The following is a 12316-nucleotide window of genomic DNA, read 5'->3' as shown; positions in this document are numbered from 1 at the left end:
CCCCTCGGGATTTTTATCGATGTATACCCATTATGGTGTCAAACCACTATATGGTTCGTAAACCTTTGAAGCTTAAGATCGACGCATTAGGGATAAAGATTTTTAATAATAGCACATTGTCTTACTGTTGACTGGCCCAGGGCGGGACAACACGCAAAAGGTGTGTGTGTGTGGGGGGGGGGGGGGGGGGGGGGTTGGACTAATAATCCATATGCCAAGAACATTAGAGCGGTTCTTTTTAATGAAGACACTATTTAGAGAATATTGACCTACAACATTTTTGGGTCGCAGGTACCTGAGACATGATTAGTAACTCGTGACCTTCAGCACATTTAAGCACGTGTAAACACGTGTAAGCACGCGTAAGCACATGTAAGCACGTGTAAGCACGTGTAAGCACGTGTAAGGACATGTGTTACACGAGTGCAATATAAGTTACAACAAATCTACAACATATGGAGAACAAACGTACAACCAATGTACATCACATGTACAATATAAGTGCAACAAATGTTAAACATCTGAAAACAAATGTACTCTTGTACAACATATGTGCAATACATGTACAGCATATGTGGAACAAATGTAAGACATGTACAACACATTTTCAACATAAGTTCAACACATGTACAACATATCACATTACATGTACACCATCTGTACATTAAATGTACAACATAAGTAGAACAAATATGCAACAAATGTACACCACCTACATAATACAGGTAGATTACAACGAAAACACCTTCACAATACAATTGCAAAACTTACATAACACCTACATTATAGCTTTGTAGCACCTATACAAAACCTCAATAATACTTACACAACACCCGTACAGTACCTATTAAACACCTAAACAACACCTCTATACAAATTTACTATACCTACCCAGCATTTTAATATCTACACCTACACAACATATGAACAACAGCCCTACAAATATGTGCAGCTACACAATACCTACATAATTCGAAACACCTTCGAAACACCTTCGCAACACCAATGCAAAAATGTAAAACAAAAACCACACAATACCTTTAAAATACCTACACCTACACAACACATAAACAACACCGCTATAAATATGTACAACACCTACAAAACGCCTACACAACACATACACAACACCAACACAACAGCTACACAATACCTACACTTATACAACAGCATACACAGCATCTACACAACACCTACACAACACATACACAACACCTGCACAACATTAACACCTACACAACACCAACACTTACACAAAACCCACACAACACCTACACAACATTTACAAAACACCTACACAATACCTACATAACACCTACATAACACCTACACAATACCTACATAACACCTACATAACACCTACACAATACCTACACAACACCTACATAACACCAACACCAACACCTCTACACCACCCGTACCTGGTACACACCGCCATGCTTGAGCAGAATTGAAAGACGTAAAACATCGGACTGGTGGGCGCGACCGATAACGCCTTGCTGGAATACTGTTTCCGGTTGCTCAATCTGTGTAGAACATCAAGGGTTAAACAAACACTCAATGTGTAAAGGGTTAAATTAATAGAACGTCATCGCGTCTTGTCTGAATACCCTATTTATATTGATTTAATTTAATGCTACTTCAAGTTGAATAGTTAATACTGCCATTCAACGAGTATTGAAATTTATTTAAATCTACTTCATATTAAATAATATGCATTGAGATAAATAAAAATCTTCGTTTGAAATTGTTCGTAGTGCCCTCCAACGTTTTTATAAAATAATTTACTGCGATTTAATATGAAATATTATATTACTACTTGTGATTTCGACACTACCCTCTCTCCCCCCCTTCATATTGTAAACATCATACTGTAAACTCATACTGTTAAAGACATACTGTAAAAATCATACATTAAAAATCATACTTGAAAAATCATACAGTAAAAATCATACCGTAAAAATCACACTGTAAAAATCATACTTTAAAAATTGTATTGTAAACATCATACTGTAAAATCATACTGTTAAAATTATAATGTAAAATATACTCTAAAAAATATACTGAAAATTACACTGTAAAATCATACCGTAAATATCATACTGTTAAAAGCATACATTAAAAATCATACTTGAAAAAATACACTGTAAAAAATTCCATACTGTAAAAATCATACTTTAAAAATTATACTTTATGAATCATACTGTATAGATCGTACTCAACGTCTACAAAATATCTTAAATTCGGGCTACTTAAATTGTATGTCATTTTCAGGTCGCTCAAACTTAATAACACCATTTAAATTTTCACATTTTCTTTCATATCTTTATATTTGTACTAAACACCCCCCTAACCCTACACTTAGGATACAATGGCGAAGTATATCCTATAGCTCATAGCAGGGGCGGAACTACAGTGCCGCCAGACCCCGCAATGCGGGGGGGGGCAGACCAATTGGGGGCCCAAAAATCCTGGCTAAATTATTTTTAAAAAATTTAAAAAAAAATTAGGTGGAGGTCGAGTTATCTTTCTTCTACAGTTACAAACAAACACGATAGTCGGCAAACGTCTTTGAGAAAAATGCACTGACTATAGCTCGAGAGACCGCCAGACATATCGACAACTTCAAAGACGAAGCATCTGAAATTTTGACTGTGCCGGTACGCTTTGAAATCGGGCTGGGGAAATGTTGCGGCGAGGCGACTATCCTGGTCTTTTAGACTATCGGAAAAAGTCGGCACTATTGATGTAGATGTTTATCGGCGCTTTCTTGTCCCCTTCCCTTCCCAACTCTCTCCCCCCCCCCTCCCCCCTACCCCTCACTTCTACCCCTCACCACACCCTTACTCTTACAATAAGATGTAATGCATAAATTAACGAACCGTCTATGAACTGTAAACTGACCACTTCTGCACATTTTGTTAAAGACACTAGTCAGTAGTTGTTCATTTACCTGATGAACAGGGGCGGAACTACAGTCCCGCCAGACCCCGCAATGTGCGGGGGGGGGGGGGGGGGGGGGAAGGCCGTTTAGGGGCCCACGGCTGACCAAAATTTTTTTTTTAAATTTTGAATTTAATTTTTGCCTTAATATTTGGTTTGTAAAAGAAAAACACTGTAGCTGCGGTACGATTATCTTTATTTTACAGTCACTATACCACGCTCTTCCGCAAAAGATAAAATCCATTACACAAACTACAGTGTAAAATATAGGCAACTCTTCAAATTTTGAATGACTTCTTTGACTCGTTGCCCCCCCCCCCCCCTCCCTTTGATAGCTAAATAGAGGACACGTAACTGTTTGACCGATCCTCCAAAGTATACTGTGGCGGATGGGGCAGGGGATGGGGACCAAAAGGGGGGTTAAAAAATTGTCGACAAATTCTTTACATATTTAAAACAGTTATTTATAGTTGTATTTTTTAACCATCGTCAAGGCCGAGTTTTCTATTTCCCTACAATCAAACACAAGCTGTCGCCAGCAAAATTCTTTTTAAAAAAACAACAAAGTTCATAGCTCGAAAAGCCGCTACATATGAAGTGGGCTTTCAATACTTTCATGATGCGCGGTTGTTATTTGCGGCATTGGTATGGGACCCGAAATCCATTGTACATTTTTCAATGTTAATATGTGTTTGTGATAGTGGTTGAATTTGTATCCTGTACTATCTTGTATCGTACAAATAATTTAAAAAAAATAATATAATACTAGAAACTTCAGTTTTATATACGTTTACTTGATTTTGATTTTACAAGAAATATAGTAAACTTTTAAGGCCTATACTTCAAATTATCTCCCATGAGTAAGTTTTACAATGGGCGATGCTGACGTACATAGATCAAGGCGTTTTGTTGTCCCTTTCAAGTTTTTTCCCGAGCCGACCCCCATCCCATCCCTCTTTCTCAACCTCACAAGTATCGAGGAGATAAATGTATCGTTTATGAACTACTTCCTAACCGTACGATTCACCACTTCAGCACATTTTGTCATACACTAGACAGCACTAGATCTAGTCAACACATATTAATTTACTTTCATAGTATTAGGCACATCTAATTCACAAAACAGGGCAGGTAAGATTATTTTTTATATAATTATTTAGAAAATAATTAGAACGTTTAGAATTAATTGAACATTATTAATAGTCATTGAGGTGGGGGTGTGTGAGGGTCTGGCTTTTTGTTAATGCCCCTCCCCTAAATCAGAAGGTTATCCAACGCGTGACCTGGCCACATACAGTTGTACATGTGAAAAACATTTTTCTCTCTAATATTATTATGCATTACTGCATCATTCACCCAATCGCCATGAAAACTTGGGAAGCTGTTGAGTACAGCCCCGCAAAGGTTTCTGTCATAGGCCTAACAGCTCTGTCGGAAGAAACAATGTGTCACACCCATCACCCGTGCAGTAATGTAACCGGTAGCTCCAAGAGCCCCGTGACTCCCCTGACACCTGGGCCGTCGCAGAGGGACTTACAGCATGCCTTGGCGTGTCTAGTTGGTAGTGTGGACAAACCCGCGCCCTAAGATCCAAGAAATGAACTGCCGACATTGTTAACATTTAATTCAACTTCTGGAAAACAGGGCACACGGTTAGTAACGTTTTGATGAAAGCCTCAGTTTGGTGTGTTGGACTAGATTTAGAAAGGGGCCAGCTCGTGTGTTGGAAAACCTCTGATTTATTCGTGTACCAGATGGAATTTTTTTAAAATTGAGAGCGAACCTTGTTTTATATATATATATATATATATATATATATATATATATATATATATATATATATATATATATATATATATATATATATATATATATATATATATATATATATATATATATATATATATATACATATATGGGGGCCCAAAAATTTTTTTTGCGGGGTGGCCCATTTTTTCTAGTTCCGCCACTGGCTCATAGGTTCAGTCCCCCGCCTTTTCAATATATACAATATACTTATATCGTTACTAGACCGTAACGGTTCATAAACCAACATCTTTTATGTTATAGAAAAAACCCACCAAATCTTAAACTCGTCTTTTCTTTAAACGTAGATGAAAATGGTAGGTTAAATTGGTGAATGACATGGGACTTTATAAAAACAGGTGCCCTAAATTTTGGCAAGTGGCTTTTGAAGAGGGGAGACTCAATTATTTTCGCGGAGGAAAAAAAACAGTCAAAAAACTTTAAGAATGGCAGTTTGCATTGAGGCGTGGATAGTTTTTTGAAGTTTATTTATGTTGAAGGTTGCTTTATTCGATGCACAAAAGACGTTTCTAACAGGTTAAGTCGTTTATTATATTCCCGCGCTACACACATCCCACAACACACTACTCCCCCCCCCCCCCCCCTCCACCATCATAATTGTTCACACATCCTTTTATACCCGCATTCGTCCTTCAGGTAAAAATACATACACGCACGCAGTTGAACTCTACTCACAAATACAATACCCCTAGTGCTCTAGACTATTCTAACCTAACCTTTAAAAGACTCGTAACAATTTAGTCATTTATTTTTTTTTTACATTACTCGCCGTATATTATGAAAAATTACCGTAATGCTTCTGCTTCCTATAATTTGAAATAAAGAACGGACTTAACCAATTCGTAAGTAACGATTTCGATTTTTAAAAATGTGATCTTATTATAGGAATTAATATGATTAGTTGATGTGATTATTACTTTTCAAACCTTATTTTTCATTTTTGTGGACATTTATATTTATCAAATATATACTTTTCGTGTATGAAACATTTTTTTTCGCGTTTAAAAATATATTTCTGTCAAAAGATTAATTTATGAGGCAGTATAGTCGGTTTAATGTAATCGACCAAAATAATCAGTCACTGTAATCAGTCTTCGTATTCAGTAAAAGTAATCGATATGGTTGTCAGTTAGTGTGATCGGTCAATGTCTTCAGTCAGTGTTATTGATTAAGTTACATTTATCCGTCACACACCCTATCCCTACAATTTCCTTGATCTTGCCTTTAAAGTTATCTCTAATTTTTTGAAAATAATATACATTTTTTTTAATTAACAGGTAACCTAAATTGTAGAATATACTATAATTATAGAAGTAAACATTTCAGATTTTATTTCCAACATTTCTGTCAATATAGTAGGTAAAGTAGTGTTCACCAGTTTACATGATATTTAAAGATAATGTGTGAGAATATAATATTACATTTAAAAAAACAACTTATTATTATCCTCTGTTATGCTTGTATGAATAAAATGTTGTTTTATAGGTTTTTAATTATTTATTCATATTTACTGTTTTAAAAGTTTTAAAATTTCATAAATAAATCCATATGAATCGTTACAATTATTAATTAATATTTTTAACATTAACTAAACTGCGAAGAGGGTATCAAGTAGAAAGAAAACTTCTAAAATCACGTTACTTACCTTCACAAACGTGACGTTTTCCCCACCTAACTTGTCACTTACCTTCACAAACGTGACGTTTTCCCCACCTAACTTGTCCCACCACTTACCTTTACAAATATGACGTTTTCCCCACCTAACTTGTCCCACCACTTACCTTCACAAACGTGACGTTTTCCACACCTAACTTGTCCCACCACTTACCTTCACAAACGTGACGTTTTCCCTACCTAACTTGTCCCACCCCTTACCTTCACAAACGTGACGTTTTCCCCACCTAACTTGTCCCACCCCTTACCTTCACGAACGTGACGTTTTCCCCACCTAACTTGTCCCACCACTTACCTTCACAAACGTGACGTTTTCCCCACCTAACTTGTCCCTTACCTTCACAAACGTGACGTTTTCCCCACCTAACTTTTCCCACCACTTACCTTCACAAACGTGACGTTTTCCCCACCTAACTTGTCCCACCACTTACCTTCACAAACGTGACGTTTTCCCCACCTAACTTGTCCCACCACTTACCTTCACAAACGTGACGTTTTCCCCACCTAACTTGTCCCACCACTTACCTTTACAAATATGACGTTTTCCCCACCTAACTTGTCCCACCACTTACCTTCACAAACGTGACGTTTTCCCTACCTAACTTGTCCCACCACTTACCTTCACAAACGTGACGTTTTCCCCATCTAACTTGTCCCACCACTTACCTTCACAAACGTGACGTTTTCCCCACCTAACTTGTCCCTTACCTTCACAAACGTGACGTTTTCCCCACCTAACGTGTCCCACCACTTACCTTCACAAACGTGACGTTTTCCCCACCTAACTTGTGCCTCACCTTCACAAACGTGACGTTTTCCCCACCTAACTTTTCCCACCACTTACCTTCACAAACGTGACGTTTTCCCTACCTAACTTGTCCCACCACTTACCTTCACAAACGTGACGTTTTCCCCATCTAACTTGTCCCACCACTTACCTTCACAAACGTGACGTTTTCCCCACCTAACTTGTCCTACCACTTACCTTCACAAACGTGACGTTTTCCCCACCTAACTTGTCCCACCACTTACCTTCACAAACGTGACGTTTTCCCTACCTAACTTGTCCCACGACTTACCTTCACAAACGTGACGTTTTCCCCACCTAACTTGTCCCTTAACTTCACAAACGTGACGTTTTCCCCACCTAACTTGTCCCACCACTTACCTTCACAAACGTGACGTTTTCCCCACCTAACTTGTCCCTTACCTTCACAAACGTGACGTTTTCCCCACCTAACTTGTCCCACCACTTACCTTCACAAACGTGACGTTTTCCCCTCCTAACTTGTCCCACCACTTACCTTCACAAACGTGACGTTTTCCCCACCTAACTTTTCCCACCACTTACCTTTACAAACGTTACGTTTTCCCTACCTAACTTGTCCCACCACTTACCTTCACAAACGTGACGTTTTCCCCACCTAACTTGTCCCACCACTTACCTTCACAAACGTGACGTTTTCCCCACCTAACTTGTCCCTTACCTTCACAAACGTGACGTTTTCCCCACCTAACTTGTCCTACCACTTACCTTCACAAACGTGACGTTTTCCCACCTAACTTGTCCCACCACTTACCTTCACAAACGTGACGTTTTCCCTACCTAACTTGTCCCACGACTTACCTTCACAAACGTGACGTTTTCCCCACCTAACTTGTCCCTTAACTTCACAAACGTGACGTTTTCCCCACCTAACTTGTCCCACCACTTACCTTCACAAACGTGACGTTTTCCCCACCTAACTTGTCCCTTACCTTCACAAACGTGACGTTTTCCCCACCTAACTTTTCCCACCACTTACCTTCACAAACGTGACGTTTTCCCCACCTAACTTGTCCCTTACCTTCACAAACGTGACGTTTTCCCCACCTAACTTGTCCCACCACTTACCTTCACAAACGTGACGTTTTCCCCACCTAACTTGTCCCACCACTTACCTTCACAAACGTGACGTTTTCCCCACCTAACTTGTCCCACCACTTACCTTCACAAACGTGACGTTTTCCCTACCTAACTTGTCCCACCACTTACCTTCACAAACGTGACGTTTTCCCCACCTAACTTGTCCCTTAACTTCACAAACGTGACGTTTTCCCCACCTAACTTGTCCCACCACTTACCTTCACAAACGTGACGTTTTCCCCACCTAACTTGTCCCTTACCTTCACAAACGTGACGTTTTCCCCACCTAACTTTTCCCACCACTTACCTTCACAAACGTGACGTTTTCCCCACCTAACTTGTCCCTTACCTTCACAAACGTGACGTTTTCCCCACCTAACTTGTCCCACCACTTACCTTCACAAACGTGACGTTTTCCCCTCCTAACTTGTCCCACCACTTACCTTCACAAACGTGACGTTTTCCCCACCTAACTTTTCCCACCACTTACCTTTACAAACGTTACGTTTTCCCTACCTAACTTGTCCCACCACTTACCTTCACAAACGTGACGTTTTCCCCACCTAACTTGTCCCACCACTTACCTTCACAAACGTGACGTTTTCCCCACCTAACTTGTCCCTTACCTTCACAATCGTGACGTTTTCCCTACCTAACTTGTCCCACCACTTACCTTCACAAACGTGACGTTTTCCTCACCTAACTTGTCCCACCACTTACCTTCACAAACGTGACGTTTTCCCCACCTAACTTGTCCCACCACTTACCTTCACAAACGTGACGTTTTCCCCACCTAACTTGTCCCACCACTTACCTTCACAAACGTGACGTTTTCCCCACCTAACTTGTCCCACCACTTACCTTCACAAACGTGACGTTTTCCCCACCTAACTTGTCCCACCACTTACCTTCACAAACGTGACGTTTTCCCCACCTAACTTGTCCCACTACTTACCTTCACAAAAGTGACGTTTTCCCCACCTAACTTGTCCCACCACTTACCTTCACAAACGTGACGTTTTCCCCACCTAACTTGTCCCACCACTTACCTTCACAAACGTGACGTTTTCCCCACCTAACTTGTCCCACCACTTACCTTCACAAACGTGACGTTTTCCCCACCTAACTTGTCCCACCACTTACCTTCACAAACGTGACGTTTTCCCCACCTAACTTGTCCCACCACTTACCTTCACAAACGTGACGTTTTCCCCACCTAACTTGTCCCACCACTTACCTTCACAAACGTGACGTTTTTCCCACCTAACTTGTCCCACTACTTACCTTCACAAACGTGACGTTTTCCCCACCTAACTTGTCCCACCACTTACCTTTACAAACGTGACGTTTTCCCCACCTAACATGTCCCTTACCTTCACAAACGTGACGTTTTCCCCACCTAACTTGTCCCACTACTTACCTTCACAAACGTGACGTTTTCCCCACCTAACTTGTACCACCACTTACCTTTACAAACGTGACGTTTTCCCCACCTAACTTGTCCCACCACTTACCTTCACAAACGTGACGTTTTCCCCACCTAACTTGTCTCTTACCTTCACAAACGTGACGTTTTCCCCACCTAACTTGTCCCACCACTTACCTTCACAAACGTGACGTTTTCCCCACCTAACTTGTCCCACCACTCTCCCTGAGGTATCTCATCCCCGTGGACAAAAACCCGCTGGAAGCCGGCGACGTGAAGCGCTGAGATAACGCTGAGGTAATGCAGGAACCGGAACTCTCTCGGGTCTAGAATGTTCTTCGTTTGTATCCACACCAGATGAGCAATCAACGGAATGTAATCTTGAGGTCTGTCTGTTTGTTTGACTGTCTGAACGCCTCGCTTTCCGTAATAAATCCAGCGTGTCAGTTCCGAAAATCGTGTGGATCCATCCCAAATGTCTTTGGGGTTCAAAGATTCCTTGATGCCAAGACAAGGGCATGGTTTCGAGTTTTGAGAATCGTAATCCTTCATTGAACAGCAACGTATATTTGATCTAAAAAAAGAACGGACTTTTTCGTCAATAGTGTTTTTCGGGAAAACCCGAGCGCTAAATATAAACCCTTGTGTGACGTCATTGATGCTTGTGTTAGAATAAAATGCTGAAAAAAACGACTGGGATTTCGTTTCTTCCGGGTATCTGGTGAGCAGTGTGTTTTCTCCTATGTAAAGACCCCCGTGTTTAGCGAGTCGGTTCACGGCAAGTTCTAGAACATCACGCGACCCGCATCGTAGTTCAAAGTTCACGTGACGGAGCACCAGGTTGGGCACCGACTGCGTCAGTTCCTGGAACCACGTGTGGTACCAGAAGTCGTCGACTTCCGGCAGGTGGTGGTAGTAGAAATAAATCTTCAGAGGTCGAAGAATTCTCACGGCGCTCAACAAACTCAGCTGGTGCTGGAACTTGTACACCTTCCTGCCGCACCAGACGTAGTGGACGACGGACGGACCCTCGCCCGGAAGTGACGAGTTGTTCTCCACTTCCGGCCAGCCATCTTGTGTGTACACATCCCTAAACAAAGGGATATAATCCGCGTCGGTTTTAATCCACGTCGGCACCACTGGATTATTTATATCATAAACTATCAAATACACCAAAACTAAAACCACTGAGACGAACGTTGCGCATGCGCTGAACAATTTTCGTTTCCTCATCCCAATGCGAAACATTTTAAAAAATATCCTTCGAAACCAAATTACCCTCAATAAATAAACTTCAAATCTACGTACGCGAACTCTCTCAAGCATTTGTTTGAAACGTAAACATATATATCTTGTTCATATTTTTTTCTGTCGATCCTTATTTCACGGAACAACAACCTCGCTAGTACATGAAAGGAACTCTGTCTCTTCGCTTCACTTGATGTATCATGTAGGCCCAGCGCTTTGTACTTTCTCCTGTGTGAATGGTTAGACGTCTTTGATTGGGGTCCTGTTTTATACCTACTGGAGAAAAAAGTTAAATAATTATGCAGTAATATTGTTCTTTTAAAGGGTTAGGCTCCCTCCACAAACAAAGCGTTAATTATTTATTAGTGTGTATCTAATTTAAGGCACTTCAAACAAAGAAAATATGTTCATGCTTCAGGGACGCTTCTAAAAGTACGCGTAGCCATGACAACGGCGACCATCTTGAAAAAGCTACCTTTTGCCTCCCAAGTGTAAAAAATTAATCTATATATTGATCATATAATCATTGATCCTTTTTTTACTAGCTTTAATAGAGTCAGCTGGCTAGATTTTGTAACAAAACAAAACACTCTAGAAATATTTTTTTTTTCAAATTTTCTAAATTTGATTTGACGAAATAAAGTTATACTTAATATTAAATTGAATGGCATTTCACCATATAAAATTTAGAAAATTCGAAAAAAATAAATCCTGAGCCTACCCCCTTAATTTTAATCAAGAATGTAAAGGTTTTGTAGGTGATCAATTACCTTCCGCGTTCATTACACCCCCCCCCCCCCAAGAGTTTCTTTAAGGCCTTCCTTCGTACCCCCCCCCCCCCCTTAACAAGGTCGCCGAGTGAAATATAAATATATTAGCTACATGAACCAGTATCACCCTACCACCCACTCCCCACCCCCCCCCCCCCCCCCGAAAATATAGTGCACCCTACAGGTAAAAAGTGTCTGAAAGAAACACTGATTTCCCCGCCCCTATCTTCTTTTCAATACCACCTGATCAATGTATCGCCTTAATAAACGTACTAAATTGAAAAAATAATGAAATGATTTTCTTCAAAACTAATGATACATTTAAATCACACAACACGATGTTAAATAAAGCTAAGCTTGCCTTGACAATTGTACAACAACCATGGCGATCGAAGAAAACTTCCTCGTCTATATAGAATAAATCGAGATGATATCGCAACAATAGGGCTTGTAAGTAGGTCACTAACTTCATGTTCTCGTACTTATCAGCTAGTATTTTTCAAACCAAATATGATCGGTATA

The 12316-nt window shown here is 40.2% G+C and overlaps 1 protein-coding gene across 1 annotated transcript in view; it reads right to left on the bottom strand.

Moving 5' to 3' along the window:
• Positions 1 to 11099, bottom strand: part of LOC131936687 (uncharacterized) — a 27488-nt gene extending 16389 nt beyond the window's left edge. The window contains exons 1-2 of the mRNA XM_059293739.1: positions 9954 to 11099; positions 1422 to 1526 (exon numbers count right to left, since the gene is read on the bottom strand). Coding sequence (XP_059149722.1) covers positions 1422 to 1526; positions 9954 to 11024 — 1176 coding nt within the window. The 5' untranslated portion in view covers positions 11025 to 11099. The remainder of the gene's footprint in view (positions 1 to 1421; positions 1527 to 9953) is intronic.
• Between the last annotated feature and the right edge of the window lie 1217 nt (positions 11100 to 12316).

The sequence above is a fragment of the Physella acuta genome, unplaced genomic scaffold (genome assembly GCF_028476545.2).
Source record: "Physella acuta isolate Inbredline_101_S28 unplaced genomic scaffold, ASM2847654v3 ptg000185l, whole genome shotgun sequence".
Lineage (NCBI taxonomy): Eukaryota > Metazoa > Mollusca > Gastropoda > Physidae > Physella > Physella acuta.
Note: the sequence above shows the minus strand (reverse complement) of the source record. Positions and strands in the feature narration are given on the sequence as shown.